This window comes from Rhipicephalus microplus, chromosome 5, assembly GCF_043290135.1.
Source record: "Rhipicephalus microplus isolate Deutch F79 chromosome 5, USDA_Rmic, whole genome shotgun sequence".
Taxonomy (NCBI): Eukaryota; Metazoa; Arthropoda; class Arachnida; order Ixodida; family Ixodidae; genus Rhipicephalus; species Rhipicephalus microplus.
In genome coordinates, this window is record NC_134704.1 from 132,680,045 (window position 1) to 132,701,776 (window position 21,732).

Here is a 21,732-nt window from a genome sequence, read left to right on the forward strand (position 1 = left end):
TTTTTCCATTTCGAACCTAAGTTCGGCCCATCACTCCCCAGAAAAAAAGAAAAAGTTATAATTACGTTACAGATGCACGCGAGGAGTAGCTACTCGCGTGAGAAACTACCATGTTTTGCATTCGCACAACCGAGTGAACCATCGCATAGCTGTACAACACAATGAAACTATAATCGCACATACGTTTCAACTATAAAGTCCGTACACACCGAAGAGACAAACATTAAAAAGCTCCCAACTGTTATGCGAATAAACCACAGCACTTCCAGCGGTAAAATGGTTGTCTGATTCGGAAGGCATGCCAAGTTAAAACTTCACCTATAATTTTGATCCCCTGGGTGCTCTAAGATTAGCCTATACATACGCACATCCGTGCTCTTGGATACCCACTACTTTCACTCACACCCCCCTCCCCTTTTTTTTTTACCACCTGTAGTTTTCATCCACTAGCATTACAACAAGTAGAAAAAGTAAGGGCTGGCTTGTTCTTCCGCATCTGCGAGATATTCCTAGATTCGCCTGAACGAGGGCGACAGTGCACCGAGCGAAACCTCCGACACGCTCCCCCGAGCAGCCAATTGTCGGCCGAGCTTTTGGACATAAAGCAGGAGTGATCCGACGTCGCGCGCAGGAAGCAGCCGCCTATGTTTCCTTTGGTTCGTGGCCAGAAATCACTGTTCTTAACCGGCGCGTACGATCAGCGACAGGACTGAATGTATGAAACAAAACAAGTGCAGTAAATTGTTAGGGAAAAATAGAAAGCCCTGCAATGGGTAGACTCACTGTTTAGACTTCTTTTTTCGGCACCGTGCTCTGACGAGAGCAGCCATTATGTCGCGATCCTATCGGATTCGATGGCTCCTCGAGGTTCCACCCGATAGTCGAGGTCCTCTCCAAGATTCTGACGCTTCCACGAGGAAATGTCAAAGCAACCTGGCAGGCTTGCTTCAAGGAGAACTGTCTTTCAGGCCTAAACAAATGTCTCGCTGGCGTTTTTTTTTTCACGTCTTCCTGTGTTCACATTTGGTGTCGGCTCAGATGGACCAAGATGCCGGAGCTTCGCGTCGATCTTCCGGAATTACACACGAGGGCGCAAAACACTGAAATTCCCAAATTACGACTTGCCTGATGTAGCAGAGGTTACGCAACGCTGGTTTGACAGCAGGCTGCACTCACGTCACTTCTTCAATTGCTCAAAACACGCGATAAGCTGGGCACAGCGCTTTTCCCATGCGACAAACTCGGTTGTACACAGCACAGGACCGTTTTGAGGAGCTTCGCCGAAAGAGTGATGCAATATGCGTGCGATAATAGGTGATTTCACTGCGTCTGTAAGGTTGAAGATAACGGTGCTCACCGGCGTTTATCTTCTTCTCGTTGCATTGTACAACCACTTCACCATACTGTAACAAGGTTGTAATAAATATCACAAGTGAACTAAAAACATGTAACCCTGTTCAAAACGAACGCTTAATAACCAAGGGCTTGCAGTCACGACTCAACTTTCACAGCACGGGTGACGCGCAGGTGCAGCTGTAGAATACGCTTACCATGTGGATATAGTTAAAAAGTGGTCAGCGTATCACCCAGGTCCACACAACGTTGCAGAGTCAGGGACCTATAATGGAGACTACAAGCAGAAGGCACGTGAGTGCCACCCTACCCGACCGGTCCACGGCTTGCCCGCACGCTGCACACCTTAGCAGCCGGGACAGAAGTGGTGTCGTTCCAAACTATCCCTGCGTTGCGCCCCTTGACGTTCAGCTGCTCGCACTCCTCCTCCTCTGCGAATATATTGACGGTAGGAAGAGGAAGAAGACGTTGACTGAAGGCGCATGCAACAAGAGGTTGAGAGGTGAAGATCGATGACTGTGGAAAACGGATTGCGGGAGGCACCTATACGGCGGGCGAAACACGCCGAAGATGTTCACGCAGAAGGCGAACGCGGGAGCAGGACTCTTCGGCGCTGGCTTAGTGACACGGCGGCGAGGTGCATCCCTCGCTGGAGTCGCGACACAGTGCGTCCAAGCAAGCCCCTCGCTCGCTCCCGTGTTCAACCCACGGCGAGTCCCTCGCGGCGAGCTCAACGTTCAGTTCGTTAGCTTTTGTTTGACGTAGTTTTTTTTTTTTTTTGCCGTTATTGTCCGCTGCGCTTTCTTGGTCCTCTTCCTTTGGCGCTCTGTTTTTCTTCTCGGAGTTATCTCCTCTGGTTCGTTGCCTTGTTTGCTTGCTTCGCTTTCTCTTTGTGCTCCCGATATACGCCGCAACCGGCTCCTTCCTCTAAAACCCTCCCTCTTTCAGCTATCTTGCCACTCATACGGGTTCTAAACATAGGTGCCGAACTGAACTCCTCGACAGAGGGGGCCGCTAACACTGGGCTAAGAGCGGGAGTTTCAGGCAATTAAAGCAACGAGAAAACGAAGCTGTTCGTAGATTGTTGAGAAAGTAGCAACATGGGGCTGTAGCAGAGATGGCTCTACAGGGAAAAGGAAAGATGCCGTTGGCGTTGCGGCTGTTGTAACGGCGGAAGCGATTTCAAGTTGCATTAGCTCCACTCTTGCAAAACTGTGCGGGAAACGAACGTGTATCGACACCGTTCCTTTTGTCGAAAGCAGTGTTCCTTCACTTAAGTTTCTCATATATGCGGCACCGTCCCAAATCGCAAGATGAATTCGGCTAATCAATTACGGGTAGGAAGGCAACGAAGGTAACCAAGATGTATGCACCGATTTGACTTTGCGGAGCGTCTCCAGCAGAATCTGTGCAGAGAGAGGCCGGCTGACGGATAATCGCAACACGTAAGAAAGTGTTCATCTTTCAGAGGCAGATTAAGGATAGTGGCATTGCAAGTGGTCGATTTCTTTTTCAGTACCACAGTCCTATAGTATGCCTCACTGTCACTGACTCTAAGTATTGTTGCATGTGTATGGCTCCGTCAAGAGAAAGAAACGAAGCTTCACGTTCACGTTGAAACGTAAAACCCCACCTACCAGTCAATCGAAGCTTCACGTTGACAAAAATAAAACGCAGCGCAGGGCGCAGGAAGAAAGTGATTAAACCGATAAATCTTTTACGCCATCACAGTAAGATTAAAGAGGGTGAATACAATTTATGAGCTATTGCAGTGTTATCGTTGTCTCTGTCTAGGACAAGCAATAGTGCGTCGCCATATAAGACGTCACTGGTGTAAATGAACAAAGAGAGGGTGTTGAATAAACATGGCGCTTCTTAGGCGCATTGATATCGGAGTGGCGTCTGTCTAACAAGCACATCATATAGCTCGGCTTATAGCGCATGCGACAGCTCTACAATAAAGCTGTCGTCGTGATCTTGGCGTGGCTTGTGCAATTATTTCGTGCCTACAACCAGGGTTACAATTGGTTTGCATTGAGAAGCCACCAGAACTCAAGCCAAATGAAGTTAAAATAGTCATGTCATTTCATATTGTCGCCGAATTTTCACCGAATGGAAAAAGAGCGTAACTATTAGAAATGTCTTTACTATTATTGGATAAATCAAACAAGTTCAAATAAGCAAATCCAGATACTTGTAAGTAGCATTAAACAGCCAAGGTGCCAAGTGTAAACTTTGGTCACCAAATGGGTCACAAAATAGACAATTTGGAGCAAAGTAGCCACCAATGACAAGCCTGCCTGCCATCCCTATAAAAATATGCGAGAAAAACAGCGCTACAGAGACAAGCAACTACACGTGGCGTATTTCCTACTTTTCATGAAGAGTGTAGGAAGTCAGTCACATGCGGTCACCTTGAAATGAATATTTGTTTAAAAACAAAATAGCTTACGTATACTGAGTAGTGAATGCGTACCTTGCCTAACATGAAACGTCAATGCAACTGCCTTCAGATCTTCTAAACCTGATACGAATTTCCAAACTACTTTATCAAAACATTAAAGCGCTTTGAAGTATATCCACTTAAAAAAAAAGCTAGCTCTATAGAGAGCCCGCTTACGCATCATGAGCCACTCTTTATGTATTTGTTGCTTTGCGTAGGCCTGCGTGACGTGATAGAGATAAAACAATTGTTGCTGTTGTTTTTTTATTTGATATCAGCTGCATGAACCCAGCTCCAACCGGGCACTTGCAGATGTGACCTAGTTTCAACTCTTTTTCGCACATCTGTTTGGTTACTTTTTTTTAGATAAAATCGCAAGAACGTGACCAAGTTTCTGTTTTTTTTTTTTACTTATCATGTCAAAGGTGCTCTTCATGGCAGTAGGCTTAGGTCGTACAGTGGAAGCCCACGCGAGAATCATATACGAGCTGACGTTATCCCAAACATTTCGGAGTACCGTTTTATAAGTGTGGGATCCGGGAAACGCCTGCAAGAACTTATAAAAAAATCTTTTTTGAGCTTAATGTGCAAGGCTTGTGACGCACATAACCTGAAAAAGCAGTGAATACAACTTAAGGCCGGAACCATGCCCTTTTGAGCTATCAGCTGTCATCCATTTATCACTGAACTACGTTACACGAGCGCAATCAATGAGAGTCTCTGACTTGGGGCCAGCTGCAACTATGGCCAATCTCTGACGTGGTACAGAGCTCGGAGTACTAAATATCGGTACAGTGCAAAGAATTTTATGCAACACTTCACAATCAGAAATTAGCTTTACATGACATGTGACACGTTAAGATAAGTTTAAAAAAAGGTGGGGTATCCCCCACACGACGCGAAACAAAGCGGAGCGCTGTGGAACCAGGTCAACTGTCATAATTAAAGCTTCACGTGAGTCAAGGCTGTCACAGGAGAGGAGAGAAAGAACACATCCGAGACCGCAGCATTGGTTTTATCAGCTAATCGTTTCTTATTTTTCACCCCACCGCGGTGATCTAGTAGCTAAGGTCAGTGACCCGCAGTTCACGGGATCGTATCGCAGCTGCGGTGGTTGCATTTCCGATGGAGGCGGAAATGCTGTAGGTCCGTGTGTTCAGATTTGGGTGCACGTTAAAAGAACCCCTGGTGGTCGAAATTTCTGGATCCTTCCACTATACGGCGTCTCTTATGATCCTATGGTGGTTTTGGGGCGTTAAACCCAGTTTCAATCAATCAGTTTCTTATTTTCCAGTTTGGGTGCTGCCGAGGTTTTAAGGAAACATAGTCTATGTTGTCTTCTTAACCACACGCTTTTAGAATATATGGAAACAATAAACACCACCTAGAAATCATCCACCCCGGTAGTCTAGTAGTTAAATGCGCTTAGCCGCTGACACTATTAAAGTAATACTATCTGAGGTTTCCCGTCCCAGAACCATCGTAAGATTTATAAGACACCGTAGGGGAGGTCTCCGGGAATTTTGACCATGTGGTGTTCTTTCACGTGCACTGGCATGGCACAGTACACGGGCCTCTACCGCTTCGCCTACAACGAAATGCGACCACCGCTGCCGGAATCGAACCCGCGACCTTTGAGTCAACATCTGAGCAACCTAACCGCTACGCCACCACGGCGGAAAACCGCTGACGCTGAGGTTGCGGGATGGAATCCCTGCCGCGATGGCCGCATTTTCGATGCAGCCATTTGCTAGAGACCCGTACACATTGATTTAGGCGAAAGTTAAAGAACCCCAGACGGTCGAAATTTCCGCAGCCCTTCACTAACGTGTTTCCCCACCGCGGTGGTCTAGTGGCTAAGGTACTCGGCTGCTGACCCGTAGGTCGCGGGATCGAGTCCCGGCTGCGGTGGCTGCATTTTCGATGGAGGCGGAAATGTTGTACGCCCGTGTGCTCAGATTTGAGTGCACGTTAAAGAACCCCAGGTGGTCGAAATTTCCGGAGTCTTCCACTGCGGCGTCTCTCATAATCATGTGGTGGTTTTGGGACGTTAAACCACACATATCAATCAAATCACGAACGTGTTTGCGATAATCATATTGTGGTTGTGAGCCTTCAAACACCAACATTTGTTACTATTACCTGGAACATCTTAACACCACACTTTGCAACCATGACGTCACGAATAAGCACCGTGATGAAAAAACTACGTGAAATTGTCGTCGCGATTACTTTGCTTCTGGAAGCATGCTGAGGACGTTCCCTGGGGTTTTGCACGTCAAAACCACATCATTGTTATGACGTGTGCTGTAGACGTGTACGGTCAATTAATTTTGATCACCTGCTGTGTTTAACATGCACCCGCACGGGTGTGCACGTACGTTCTTTGCGATTCAGCCCCGTCAAAGTGCGGTCACCGCAGCCGGCCACCGCACCCAAAACCACGAGCTTACACAGCAGCAGAACACCTCGCTTGTCATATGCAATTACGGTTGCGACATTTGCCGGTTATTGCACGCAAGGTTTATGAGAGGCTAAAAAAATGCTCACACTGAACAGGAACAATATGGTCGACAATGTCACATTTGTTTTAAGCGTGGTGGCTATGAATAAGGCAAATATTGAATTGGTATCGATACACGTGCGACACAACATCACTATCACTTAAGTAATTCAGTAGCAGCTCTGACACTTTCTTTTTTCATAGTTTCAAGCTTTCTTTCTTTAAATTTTTTATTATAGTATCACTGCATGTGAATATATATGGGAATAATGAATACGTTGTTTTCCAGTCTAATGTCTAAAACTCTACGACAAAATGTATATAGTATGCGCAGTGGAGTTGTTACGCTTAGAGCCAAAGACCCGAAGGGCTCGATGTTAAACATGTCTGAAGAATAAGTAGTAGCCTGCGCCCTGTTTGTACATCTTCTTACATCAACTCAATGAAAAAAATCACAGCATATCTACGGAGTGAATGATGATTGGTGGGGTGAAGCGTTCGTCAGTCTGTCCGTGCTTTCGTCCACCCATTCATTCTTGCTTCCGTCCATCCATGCGTCCATCCATGCGTCCATCCATGTGTCCATCCATCCGTCCGACCGTCGGTGCATCCGTCTGTCTGTGCATCCCTCCATGCGTCCATCCGTACGTCCGTTCTTCCATCTGTCCATCCATCCGTCCGTCCGTGCGTCTGTTCGTGCGGCAGTCCCCCTGTCTGTCTGTGCGTCCGTACGTCCGTCCGTCTATATGTATGTCCATTCATCCGTCCGTCCATCTATCTAGTGAACACTCGAAGTACAGCCATCTCACATCTTTTCATCATATATTTATCATATACAAGTGCCACCATTTAGCAGACATTCTAAGAACCGCTCTTTCGGGTATGTGCCACCGGTGGCTTCATACAGCATCGGGGGATGAACAGACCCACACCCAAAGGAGCTTCGCCCTTAAAATTAAAAAAAAAACAGCCCACAAACTTTTTCTCTCCATGTTGGAAGCGAAATACTTTAGCAGTAGACTCACTCTGAACCATTGCAATCAGTAAAGTGTACTATTTGATAAGCCGCATTGTATACAGGGCCACAATTGCGATCGGACATAACCACGAGTATCCAAAAGCCCCGAAATAGAAGTAAAAAGGCGTTGACGTCTTCCCTCGGTCGCAAATAAAATCGTGTAAAACGAAATGAGTATCGATTCCTTGGTGTCGCCCCTTATGGCTGATGAACAAACGTTTTCTCGGTTTTCCATGTCATGACAAAAAATAAAGTCTTAAAACGTCAAATGCATACGGATGCGTGTTATCTTACCTTAGCACTGTTCGCGTGATACGGATACAAACCGGCAGAATTAATAATCAACGGTAATGATGGCGGCACATGAATGCGTCTTTAAAGTTGTCTATATACTGTCGTGGCTGCTTGAAAAGGCCGCAAGTTTTCACGTTTCGAAGTTATGTGCAGGCATTGACAGCACCACCATGCACAATCACACATCGCGCTTTCTGTACAATTTTTGAAGATTTTACACATCTTTTTATTCTATCGGCTGAGGCTTCTCACATTCGGAATAAAGCTCCGGACGTAATAATCTGTCATCGGTCACTCCGTTATATTTATATGCAGTACATCTTTAAATAATTTCTTATAATTATTATAGTTTATCTAGCTTTTCACGCTAAATGCAATGGCATAACATTATTTATTCTTCGGGGCGTGAAACCAACCTTAGCAATATATTTCTGAGGGACGCCTAGTGAAGTAGGACCACCAGATTTAATTCTGGTTATATGTAGTTGTGTAATTTTTGCTCATATCTAAGCATAGAAATGTCTTTGTTTTTATTTTTGTATTTGTTTTCTGATTAGTTCGCGACCACCGCGCACGAGAACCAAACCCACGTCTTCAAGCTTAGGAACAGTTCAATTTGCCAATAATTTTCTCTATAGCGTTCTAGAATCTAGATTAAGGTGGATAGGCAGTCATTCGAAGTTGAGACTAAGACGCAGTATTACGTGTCCCGAAAATTCGGTCAAAGGCGGTGCGGAAAAACAAGAAGTCAAGGCTGTGATGAAATCCCAGTGGTGAGGTTGTGAACAAGTTTTCCGTCTGCGAGTCAAAACACCCACTATATTTTTTTTTACCCTCGTTGGCGTCTTTTAATATTTTTACCCAAACACAACATGTTAATGACGTTACTGCCACTTCTCCAACATATGACGCTACTTTCACCCATCATAACGCGCCCCCCACAACCTAAAAAAGCGATATAAAAGTAAAAGCATCGGCGACAACTGCACCAGAAAGAACTCACTCAATGAGGCTTTCCAAACGGGGTGGCGTTTGAAACGTGACCGACATGTCGAGATGCGCACTAGTCTTTCCGGTTCCAACACAGAGAGCTCGCAATTTTTTCTTTCACATTGTAAATAACACACACGCACAACACATCACGACCTTCGCGGCAACAACGACGCGCTTGACACAGGCATCACGCATCCGTAGGGCACCTGTTTCTTTCTTGGCAACCCTGTACACTGCCAACTGCGCAAGGATGACAGAGCACGTCTTGAGAGTTCAAAGCACTGTATTCCACAACGACGAGGGGATCCAACTCGACGAGATTTTGAGTTCGTATGATAGCACTGGTCGGGGAATCCGGAGAACCGAGGCAGAAACAATTTGAAACAAGGATCGCGTTAATACACTTGGGTTGAACACGACTTCAAGTATGTTTCCTTGTTTTCATAGCAATATGGTAGACAGGGCTAAGCAAGCGGTACACTGATGTTGCAATCGCAACGAAGTGACAACACGTGCCGTGTTTCCAATAGCGGGAGTTGCTGCCAACCGTGTTGCTCAGTCATACGGGCACACGTCGCAGCAGCAACCAGCGCGCATCTATGCAGCTGTGCATGCAGGAAGTCGGGCAGGATGACGGGCTAAAAAAAAATCCGGGCATTCGCGACAATCCGCGCAGCGCGTATTGCGGATCTCCGCTGAAACGAGCGTATATTTGATGGGCGCTGCCTCTCCGGTCGTCCACAAGCTCGGCGGCGTGCTTCCCACAATGTGGACATAATCGCGCCGCAGGAAACGGATGGCGAAGAAGAGATACGTGGCAATCACCGCTGCGCAGTGCATGCGCTAGAGGCTGCTGCTCCCCTTTCCGCTAGTCGAGAATAACCCCTGCACGCCGCTTCTTTGACTCTCGACAGGAACCAGCTGACTCTCTTCGGCGAGTCCTTTGAGGATGACGCCCTCGGAAGACGGTGAAAGCGCCCGTTATCTCCTGTACTTCAGAGTCGACAAGCTTCGAGTGACACTGCAGGCCTTAGTGTCACGAAGCTTCTGACGGTTCTCGTAACGGAAAGCGAGCGTGGCTTTCGCTTATCTTATCTCGTGTGCACGTACAATGTTCCTGTTTTGCATGCAGTCGTTTGTGCTTCGAGAGTCGAGAAGCAATACGGAAAGACATTTCAGTTAAACTTTAAAGATCTTACATGTGCACAGCAGTTTCCTGAAAAACAGTGCGCTTCGCGACAGGCGCCAGGATTTCAGACAGGGACTTTGGCTTGAAAATGACCTGGTTCGTGACCTCCCATTGCGGGAAAAAGAAAGAGCAACAAATACAAAAGAAGAGGGGAGAGGCGGGGACAACTTTGATGGTGTATTTGAATACGCGCAAAGCGCTAAGTTATTAAAATCCGTTTTTATTAAAAGGCGTTTTTAAAAGCTAGTCTTCAGTGCGGGCATACTAGGTTGTGAATTATTTTTTGTTTTTTTATAATGATGCTTTCTTTGCTTGTCTGTGTGGGGGGATGGGGTGAAATGTCTTTCGGTTACATTTATTTCATGCCTTTATTTATTATAAGTGTTGGGTCTCAGAGAGCCCCTTTTAGAAAACCCGCAAGTGACCTGAACACCTTCTCACTGCGAAGAAGGCAATATTTATGTCTCCGCTAGATATCATTGTTCGTTGCAACGAGCCGGCGACAGGTTGTATATATGGTATCGTACAATACGTGACAAAGCTCTCGGCGTAAAGTGCGCTACAAATTTTCGCAGTCACGAAAATATCTTTACATAACCATTGGCGTCATTTAGCCGTAACACTTTGCCAGTGCTTTCTCAATACTTCGTGCAAGTAAACTTCTATGAATTGAGGCAGCTCACGATCATTGGTATAAGGGCGTAATTTTTTTTCTAAGGTATAATCACTCACACTACAAGTTGGATATGCGATTGCGGTTAGTAATCTAATGATCTGGGGTTTAACGCCCCGATGCCAGGCTATGTCATGACAGACGCCACAGTGGAGGGCTCTGAAAATTTCGACCACCTGAGGTTCTTTACAGTGCATTTAAATCTGAGTACACGAGGCTCAAACGTTTTTCTGCTCCATCGAAAATGCAGCCACCGCTGCCCGGATTCGATCCCACGCAGTCGGGATTTTAAGAATTTTTGTAGTATCTCAAAGAAAAGTGCTCATCTTCCCATAGATACAGTCACACGTGAGCAAAAAAAAAAAAACGAGACAACTTATGCTTTACAATAGCTTCAGCGAGCAACGTGAACTTCATAGACAATGATTCATGCAAAATCGACTCGACTGTGCCCGGCTGTCTCCAATGCGCCACTTAAAACGTTCGCGTACCAGTGTTTGTTGTCAACGGATCGTACACCGATCACTATCCACCACGGAGCGTCCGTTCTGCGCCTGCTATAGAAATTTTTCTAGTAAATATAGCAAGTCAATAGCGGAAGCAAGAACGTACACTGGAGCCATTAATGACATGTTCTACAGGAAACGATGACACAAAGCTACGAAAACTTGAAATACTGTGAATTCCGCAAAATTTCGAAAACCATCCGGCTTCCGTTATAGTTCACGCATAATGAAGGCGGACAATTTTCCCCCCTCATATTACATAATGGCCACCCAGACTGAAAGCCTTTTTTAGCTTTTCCTACGGCATTTCTGATAGGCTTTATTATCGCGCTTTAAGTCCTATACGTAATTTTACCATTTTAATGTTTATTTTTTACACTTCCCATAATACCTGAAGTGTTTGGTGCCCAAATGTCGAAGCGACTTTAAGGCATGCCATAATAGAAGGATACAAAATTTTGACCACCTGGTGTTGTTTTTTTATGTGCTCTGATATCGTACAGTATACAAGGAGCCCTAGAGTTTCGCCTCCATTGACACGCGACTGCCGCTAACGGTATCGAAATCAAGACCTTCGCGAAAGCGTTTGTTATACACTTCAACGAAACCAGCGGCCGATCAATGCTCACGAAGATCTGCCAATCATTCGTGCTGGTTGTCAGAATAATGCGAACCGTCGACCTCTGAGCGTCTTCGATTGTCCAGTTCCCCACAACGTCGATGTGTGCCTTCCACATCAACCAAAATCAATAAAAACAATTTGCAACGGCTTTCTTGCTTTCTGTGGGGAGAAAAAGAAAGCAGCGACTCCGTCATAATAAATACACGTTGTATGCATGATGATGTTTGTCGGGCAAAAAAAAAAGAGAGAAAAAAATTAGAGGCTCTATATATACCTTCGTCTTTAGGAGTTTAACGCAATAGTGAAATCCTGTTCCTAGTGCGCATTTCCAACACTGACAGTGGATGAAACCTTTTCGCATTCTCCATGCACCCACTATACGTGGCCAAGCGAATAGGCGCTGTAGCGTGTGTGCCAGTGCCTCTGCATAAGCATGCCACGCACTACTACGGGTGGCACTATACGGGTGGCGCTCTGCGAAAAACAGCATCGTCTCGACACTGCAAGTTAGGTGTAAGACCAAAAAAAAAAGAAGAAAAGTTCGATGAACTCTGTCATGTCAACGGCTATGTTTACTCAGTAGATGGCGGAATTTACGACGCTCCACACCTGAAGCCCTTCCTGTACAGAAAACGCCTGCCTCGCACCCAAGCAAGCGTACCGGAAAAATTGCACCCACCAGCACCTTCTATAGAAAAGCAAGGCGCACACACTGCCTTTTGTTTGTTACGCCGGCGACAGGTAGGTGAAAATATAGGAGGAAGTCAGAGTGACGGTGAGCTTACATAGATTCACGAAGAATTTTGCCTATATGTTGCGTAATTGACGACTGCTATACCGATATTATTACATTCGTTGTGAGTCGACGAGCTCTCGACCATGCCTGCGAACTAGACAGTGTCCAGCGGAAACTGTTAAATAAGTCATTACGATGTATACCAGAAAGCTACCTTATTACTAATACTAATAATGAGAACCAATGTATACAAAAAAGCACGCAAAATTTAAGAATTAGTGTTAGTTCTGTTAGTCCTGCGTTACACATTGAAAAGTGAACGGCAGCGCAGAAAAAAAAATGGACGCAGATAAAAACAGTGGCAACACGAGCGCGGAACTAACAACTGTTGTTAGTTCAGTCCTCCTGTTGCCACTGTTTTTTCTGGGTCTATTTCTTTTTTTTCACGCTGCAGTTTACTTTTAAATAAGCAACACCAAGTCGTTCAACGCCATGCATTTTTAACTCCAAGAACACCACTTTGATGAATACAACACTCAATCCTCATAGCACACATATATTGCACATATACGCATCAACACTTATGTCTTAGGGGCAAGTCTATCCAATACAAAATTAAGAAAGAACGAAAACGCCATGCCTGAGCGGCAAGCGCATGCAGCGCAATCCGAGCGAAAGTTGGAAGGACGTCATTTCTAGAGCCCTCTGTAAACTATCTTCGGAAATTTACTAGAAGCACATTTGCATGGAAATCACATCACTATAAACCACCACAATTTACGTGAAGAAGAAAGGAGCCAAAACGACATTATTCATTACTGTGTAGAGAAGCGAGATACCGGCTAGACATCTTTAAGAGATTGCGTGTCTTTTGTTGGTGCAGTAACTGATGACGAGGAAGAACGATGGCGGCTGAGAGACCTTTTTAATGAGTTGAAAGATTTAAACGAGCAACAAGTTTCACATTTCCCGTTGCATGACGCCGTCGAGTTGTGTTACCCTCCTATACCGCGCTAAATTGCACATGTTACTACAATTAGCATCCCATATACATTATTCGTCTTACTTGTGCATGAGTTCAAACTAATATCATGTATCCCATTTATTGATATCGAAGATCTCATTATGGCAGACTGGATGCTCTATTAGCATACCATATATTATTGGTCAGGTGCCAGCTTGTGAAAAAAGAAAAAAAATACCACATGCTTCGTGACGCCACCAGACAGAAAGAGAGTGTTCTACACACGTCGTCAAGAGGAGTGTGGAACACCGTATTTGTGAAGTATTTATTTGTGTACACTCTAACAATCGCATCAATGCACTTTGTTGGGTATTACTTTGTTAATATTTCTGTGCATTTTAATGTCAAATATTCTAAACGGTATTGCATACCATAATACCACTCCTGATGATTTGTACGCATATTCACGCTTATTTTCCACGATCCTACAGCTCCTGTTTTTTTTTAATGTATTACATAACAAGAGGTCCCACTGCAGTGTTCACACTAAGTGACCTCTTTCTGCATACCTCTCCCTACCATCCACCCAAATACCGTCAATAAACTGAAACTGAATACTATAGTAGCAGCGCTGACCACCACTACCAGAATCGCATGCACATGCATATCCCCCAAAGTATACACTGGGCAGTGACCACCACTGTAGCTGAAGTGGTGGAGCATCAGAGATATTATTCGGAGGTCGCAGGTTCAGTGCCTGCCCGCGGTAAGTTACTTCTACCTTCACTTTACTTTCTACGCATTTACGTCACAGTTACGACAAATAGCATCCCTTATACTTTCCTTCGCTCGATTGCCTGTTATGTATGCATGTGCAACTTATAAAAGAATCTGATAAACAACCAACGCAAGAGTAGCGGCTTGTTCTGAAAACGACGCCTGATGGGAGGTGCCAATACAGTCTTTCATTTTGGGGCCCCCATGTGCATTTAAACAGACGTAATATCCCTGTATTTCCATCAATTAATTTCTGATTGTTGTTCTGAATTTTGCAGCCCCTAAAATTCAAGTCAAAGTGTTGTTTTTTATGTTTATTCTTGTCTGCATACTGTAATGAGCAGTGTATTTATTTTCACAATTGACACGTTTTCACTGGTTTTGTTGCTGCTGTCAGACATGCATGTGAGACCACGGCGCAACCTACAGGCCTCGTCAGCAGACGTACGATTCTGCCTTTGCCTCAGCTTGTGAACATATTTCGCATTCTGAACTGGTATACATATGTCTCAAGTAAACAAAAATAGTATTGAAAATAAACAGTTCGGTGCGGCGCGAGGGAAAAGGAAAAAAAAAGGAGGATAACAGTCGAAGAAAAGGTTAAGCAGCCGAGGACTTCTCTGTTAGTTCCGTACAATGAAACAGCTTTACCGACGTAAACGCCTCGGAGTTTCAGTATAACTCTGCACATGCACAAGTATACGCACGGCGACTCAGCATCCTGCTGACGTCCACCCAAATGGCACAGCTGCGTCAGCTGACTAACAGAGCCCCCTTCCAGTGCGAACAACCACGCCAGATACACGCGCAACGCGCCGCTGTAGAGACTTGGCGCGCGTCCCGAAACCGGATGCGTCTCTTCAGTCGGGCGCGTAATGAACACCCTTCTCCTTTGTCGCAGCCATGTGTCATTGTCAAATGCGATGCTCGCATTCTTAATTGCTACCGTGGCGTTCTCCGCCGTGTCTCCGTGTCTGGCAGCTGGCTGCCTGTGCCACAGCGATATATCGGTTGTACGTGCCCGATCATACAAAGACCACGCTACAGCGTTTTATTTTAATTATTAATAAAGAAAAGGGTTGGGAGGGCAGATACTTAGTTTATGCCCATTGGCATACAGCCATGAGCTTTCATTATGTGCGAAAAAAAAAAGAAACAGCTGGGACTACTGCCAGCCTGGGTGTATCTGAAATCGCAAGTGCTTTCTGAAGAGAGAGATTGAAAATGAAGCGATTCAACTAACTTGTATTCGAGCGGCTTTTCATAGTTGGAACTGAACCTAAGTCGCACTTTTCCTCATTACGTGGTGCTGAATACAAATAGTCTGTGTGTCACTTCTTTTCATTTCTTTATTTTTATTTTTCTCAAAGTCCCAGGAAACTGCAAAATGATATCGTTATCGTGACCTTCGGGTGATATATCTATAAAATATAGTTAAAATTATTTTATAAGTCTGGTCGTTCATTAAGCATGAAATATATTCGCATATCCTCAAAAAAAAACACAAAAGACCGACCTTTTCGCGTAACACTACAGTTCACACAAAATGTAGTCACATGAACACGAAATAATATTCACGTATTAGACCGGCCTGTGGTTACAAAGCGGCAAACGCAATTCGACATCCGACAAAAATGGAACTCCGAAACAGAGATCACCATTGAAGGAAACTATATTAGTAATATGAATTGTATTAAAAGCAGACGTGTAAGTTATAGTGAAACAGAAGGAAAAAAAAGACAAAATTTTGGTGCATCACTAAGAAGAAGGCGGCCAATCTAATTGAGTCAAATACATTTGGTCAGCTAAAAGTGCTGCTGGGGCGGGTTGGTTTATGTTAAACATGCTTGTGCTGTCTTTTTGGGCTAGTAAATCTGTCTTAAAGATGTGGCTACATCATTGCCTGGAGTAAATCTAGATCGTCATCATTGAATTGGAATCTCAGCAGTTTTGTTCTTTGCCCTATTTACTGGAGTATGCAAAATGATATGTGGCGCAGATGATAGGAAAACATAGTTGGTACAAACCTGTCCCAGCTTCAGAACGCAAATCTTCGCAAGGTACTGCGCTAAAATCGTGCTATGATAAAGATATAAAGGTATCGTACGTCTTCCTTGTTATTTACATCCACGCTCGGTGCGAGTCTTTCGCTGTCCAATTGATTTTTACAGAACATCACACATACCTTTCTTGTGCCACTTGAATCTCCAACTCCCGTCGCGCCGTGTTTCGCGAACACTTGGTGGCGTACACTAAGACAGCATTAATCTGTCGTGTACTTCCATCAACGGTACGTCAGCAGCGTCTCCCGCTATCCTCCGAAGTGTTTCATTTGTCCTACACGTTTCGCGGAAACAATGTGTACTGCGCAACATCTATCACTGAATACACTTTCTCGCCTCAACACGTGCATCATTCTAACCCGAGCTCTGTGTTTCTCTTTCTTCTTTTTCTTTCCTTCTTAGTTTATTAAGAACATTGAACTAGTTCAAGGAAACATGGCTAGAGGAAAACATTCCTTGTCTGGGCCGTGCCACTCTCATACCCCTTTCTGAACGTGGAAGCTGGAGTCGCAGCCTCCATGCCGGCCTCTCTATCTGTCCCTCTCTTCATTTCTCTCTCATATCAGCAGCATTGAGAGACACCACAATATTATCACGTGTCATTTTTCCTCGTCACTTTGTTGTGACTGCAGTTCCACACTTACCTCGGCTTCTTTTTCTGTTTTTCTTCTTTTGTTTCTGCGTTTCACTTGTGTCGTAATATCATTCAGTCAGTTATATAAGCTAAGAAATATAAGCTACTTTTACACAACCACGGTGCATCTACTTTAGTAATAGAATCGTACCAGCTAGTTTACGTTCGAAACATAGGTACTTTATGTATGCAAAGGTACTGGAAAATTTACTTGTTTTGGTGAATAAAAGTTTGTCGTTCGCACTTGAGTACTTCGCTCGAATGAGTGCGAAGCGTGGTATGTCCCTCAAAATATACCGGTACGCCGATGTTTTCGACAAGAAACCATCGACGTAAACCTAACGTCATGAGGTGAAATTTACTATATCGCAAGCACGCCAAAATGCTCAACGTCGCCACTGCAGCATATCTTTATAGAATAAATCGTCTGAGCGAACTCCTTTTAAATTGAAGAGCGACGAGCGTATACTACGAGCCTGTACCTTCAGTTGCGAGATGCCCTAGTCCACAGCAATACTTGCACGCGTACCTCAGGATGACAGTGCTAACCGTCCACAATATTTCGTCAATAAGCACGTAAGGGGTAACGTGGTAAAATATTTCCCATTCGATGACATGACGCTTTTACAGCACGCTAACTCACGTCATCCTTTCATCGCCGCTTCGTCGCGTTCGCACAATCGGCACTCGTATGCCCAAGAGCGCACTCATGCAAGTCCATTCGTCTCTTCTCCCTTACCCTTTAAGCCATCGGCTCATTTTGATCGTTCCCTCTTTGGAAGCGACTCGACGCGCGCGTTTCACTTCTTCCACAGTGTATGCGTGTATTCGTACTCACATTAGCGGTGACAGCCGCGCCGTCGAAAGCGGTTCTCCGACGGGCAGCGGCGGCGCATGAACGACGCTTTCCTCTGGGACACACAGCGACGTCGTCGTCGTTGTCCTTGCGGTCGGCGGCGCGATGGCACGAGGAAGAACCATCGGCGAACGCTACAACTATACGCCGCCGGCTGGGTGTGCGCGTGTGGGCGACGTAGCGCGTGGCTGAGCGAGCGAGCAAAACAGACAGACGAGCTGACCTTCGCCGCTTTGCGAAGTCAAGCGACCGGCCGCCGTGTGTTCGTCGTGTACGCATCGGTATTGTGGCGGCCAAACCAAGCGGCGCGCTCGAATGGCGTGCAGAAAAAAATGCAGCGGCAACGAGCGGCGAAATTCGAATACCTAGAAGTGGCAGTTATAGCTGCGCCGCCACAACCTAGACGCCCGATCTGGTTTCATTCTTTCTCTTTTCCGTTCGATAGGCGGCCGCAACGTTTCTCAAACGCCGGAGCATCTCGGTAAAGAACATTCAGAACGGTAGGGCACGTACTATTGACGCATACTTTCCGAGAATGAGAGATACAAAGTGCCGCATAGGTCAGCAATACGAGACTAAAGGTATTTCACCGGCTGGGATAGATATTCACTGTCGGCGGTATAATGCCACGCTTGCAGGGCTGCCGACGCCCTTAGGCTATATAGAATTGAAGGTATGCCTTTCGTAGCGCACGAGCAACGAAGCTAGGTGATCTATGAAAAGGTTCTTCTCACAATTTGTGAATGTGTACACGTTAGAAAAGAGTGAGACAAAGTGGAGAAACTTATTGCATTGCAGAGATGGCTGCGGGCCTTTGCCAAGTTTTTTTTTTTTTTGAGTTTCAAGCATATTTTCCCGCAGTCTGCTCTGTCAATAATTGAAATAAAGAAGTAATTGTTATTACATATCAAGAGAAATGGAAAAAGAAAGTAGAAAGAGGTCGAAATACCACATTTAACCAAACGCAAAGTTCACTCTCCATCTGTATTGAAGCGTACAATATGAAAATTGAAGCAGCCTCTAAGAAGAAGAAAAAATTCTGGAGATTAGAGAAGCATGCAAGGAAGAGTGTTTCCACGCACACAGTGTCTCGGAAAATCAAAGTGCCCATATCAGTATCTGAAAAAAAAAGCAGGGTACTCAGTGGTTACTTAATTGGTTCCGCAGGACTTAGTTCAGTTAGTTTTCTTCTTTTCTTCATACTGAATTTTCAAGCGGTATTTTCTGGAAAGTATGCAGGGACGCGGGGCCTTCATTCGGTTACCACGACGCATTTTTTGGAAAGCATCTCGTTCTTCACCCCAAGCTTTATTGCATGGCTTCGAGTACCACCATAATGAGGAGGTGAGTGAGCGACTTCGTTAACTTGATGTTCATTCTCGATTACCAGAAAACACCGAACTGCTTTGGGATAGCGAAAAAAAAATTTCGGAGGGAGGAGGTTTTCGCTAGGTACAGCGAAAAATTTCAACTTCCGTACAAGCGACAACAAACTCATTCGACAGGCAAGCTGCTAACGAGAAAGGCGAGCTTGAGTGTGGTGAATTCTCGACTATGAAGCCGTTGTCGGGCTCCCGGCAAGGCCAAGGACATAGCGGCAGCGAGTATACGAACTAACCTTCCGGTACCAGACACCCCGTTGGCCCCGCAGCACGCTGAAAGTGCCCGCATGTATATGCATGCCGGGCGAGACAGTGGTTATTGAGGCTTCTTCTTTTGCTTGCAGACGGAGGCCGCCAAGCGAGCGCACCAATGACCCGCACCGCGAGAGGGGGGTGGTGATCAAAGCAAAATGGAGCGGGAAAGGAGGTTGATGCGGTAATTAGGAGTGTCTTCCACTCGATGCAAGGAGCGAGAGATAACAAGGCGGACGACGGTGGCGTTTATAATACGAGTAGAACTCACGTTCCGCTGCCGCCCCATGGTGCGATGTAATAACCGCGGAAGTACGAAACGGTTCGGTGAGTGCTCTGCATTGAATGAGAGCCGCCTCCCGAGGCGTCCTCGCCTCTCTGTCCCGACGCCCGCCTTTAGAGGAACGCTTGAAAGAGCGGACCCCTAAGGCCGAATAGAGGAACGATGGAGATGATGGGTTAACATTTCGTGATCTCTGGCGCGCACATAATGGGGCCAACGGCGATAGGCAATCTTGCTCACACCCCAATCTTGAGGTCGTTTTGCGTTGGTTCTTTAAATGTATACAATTGATCGTCACAGGGAAACTGTATCCGGACAAACTCCCGTGCGGACTAAATGTGGCCGTGTGACACCGGCCTCAGTGAAGCGTAAACGTAGTTTTTTTTTTACTTTAGGAAGCGCCATGGTTGCAGCTGTTGAACTCTTGCCTTGTTAGCAAGTTGTAGTATCGTGTGGGTTGCGCCCGTGATGGCATTGCGTAACTGCACTGGAAGACTCGTAACTGCACTGATCCACGATTGTTTACGGAGAAAATTTAGCAAAGATAAAGTTTTCTCACAGCGCGAGCTATCTGTCAGCATGTGAAAGTTTCCTTCACAATTCGACATCATGCATTCACTTCAACATCAACACTACTTGGCAAGCGCCGCATAGCTGACGGCAGGATCCCCCTTGTCCTTAAGCCACGCTATGAAACTGGAATGCCGCAACACTGTGAGAGTGACGTTCATTCAGTTACCTCGGTGTTCAGTTATAAGCATATGTTTGTTAGCTTTAAACAGTCTTTACACATGAAGTGAAAGCTTCCGATATGAGTGACATGTTTTGTTCGGACCTGAATGTATACGTAAATTGTATCGGCTTAAGAAATCGCAATAAACAAGGTAAGTATTACATAATTGACGTTGTTTTTGCCAGTTGAGGCCATTTTGGTCACCTGGCGTTAATTAGACACGCGAACCACAATTTAGCAACGAGAAAATATTTCGGCAGATCCCTCGTACCTGGGTATCCACGTTATGCTAAGCATGCGGAGGGAAGGTAATCCTGTTGCATTTTTCATTGAGCGAAACGTCATGAAATGACGCTAAATATATAAACAAATGTTGCATGCACAGATATATGTTGAAGAGTTGTAGATGTTTATATAACCAGTTGTTTGCACTTGCGCAATGGAGCGAACTGGAACATATGCGTATTAGCAACACCAGAAGCTGATTTGAAGCGCTGATGCCCACGAGGATGCTGGCCCTGAACACTGCTACATAAATCAACTTCAGCGCATGGCCACTAACCACAATTGACGTTAACCCGACATGACGGCTGTATCAAAGGAGTAAATATGTAATGTTTATAAAAATAAGTAGGCAGCATTGCAACCACTATTGACGTTTCACGAAGATTAGCGTCTGTTTGAAAAGTAGTTCAATAATCTTGTGTAGCTCTGTGGTAAAGTGTTTCATTGCCACGCAGAATGCTTGGGTTTGGTTCCAGCTGGGACCCTGAGATTTATTCTTTGCATTCGTCAGGTCAACACTACCAATGTCGGGTATTTCTTAACGCTCGCGCGTTAAAATTGCTCATGCGTGTTCTCGTCGTTCCTGGGTAGATGATACTCAGTGTCAACACCTGTGGCACATACCCACATACCAGTGGCACATACCTGCCCGTAGGTATGTGCCACTGGCTGGCGTGAAGTGTTTGATTGCGTACCTGACAGGATTGTGACATTATTCATGTGTTCACCAGCGCGTCACATTCTTCAAACCCTCTTACCCTCCCAAGCTAATTAAGGTCCAGGCCAAGTTAAGGGGGTGACCACGAGAGCACCCTAACGTAAGCGGCTGGCTGGCTGGCTGGCTGGCTAGCTAGCTAGCTAGCTAGCTAGCTAGCTAGCTAGCTAGCTAGATAGATAGATAGATAGATAGATAGATAGATAGATAGATAGATAGATAGATAGATAGATAGATAGATAGATAGATAGATAGATAGATAGATAGATAGATAGATAGATAGATAGATAGATAGATAGATAGATAGATAGATAGATAGATAGATAGATAGATAGATAGATAGATAGATAGATAGATAGATAGATAGATAGATAGATAGATAGATAGATAGATAGATAGATAGATAGATAGATAGATAGATAGATAGATAGATAGATAGATAGATAGATAGATAGATA

The 21,732-nt window shown here is 45.2% G+C and overlaps 1 protein-coding gene across 7 annotated transcripts in view; it reads right to left on the reverse strand.

The window, feature by feature from the left end:
- The window catches only part of Lmpt (four and a half LIM domains protein limpet), a 405,187-nt gene that overhangs the window by 213,144 nt on the left and 170,311 nt on the right, over positions 1–21,732 (reverse strand). The window contains exon 1 of one of the 7 annotated variants that reach the window (XM_037425050.2): positions 17,607–17,940. The exons of 4 other annotated variants lie outside the window; for them this stretch is intronic. In XM_037425050.2, the coding sequence (XP_037280947.2) occupies positions 17,607–17,749 (143 nt within the window). In that variant the 5' untranslated portion in view covers positions 17,750–17,940. Of the gene's footprint in view, positions 1–783; positions 937–8,614; positions 8,858–17,606; positions 17,941–21,732 lie in introns of those variants that run through there. 2 more of the 7 variants (XM_037425054.2, XM_037425055.2) reach the window with 2 other exon arrangements.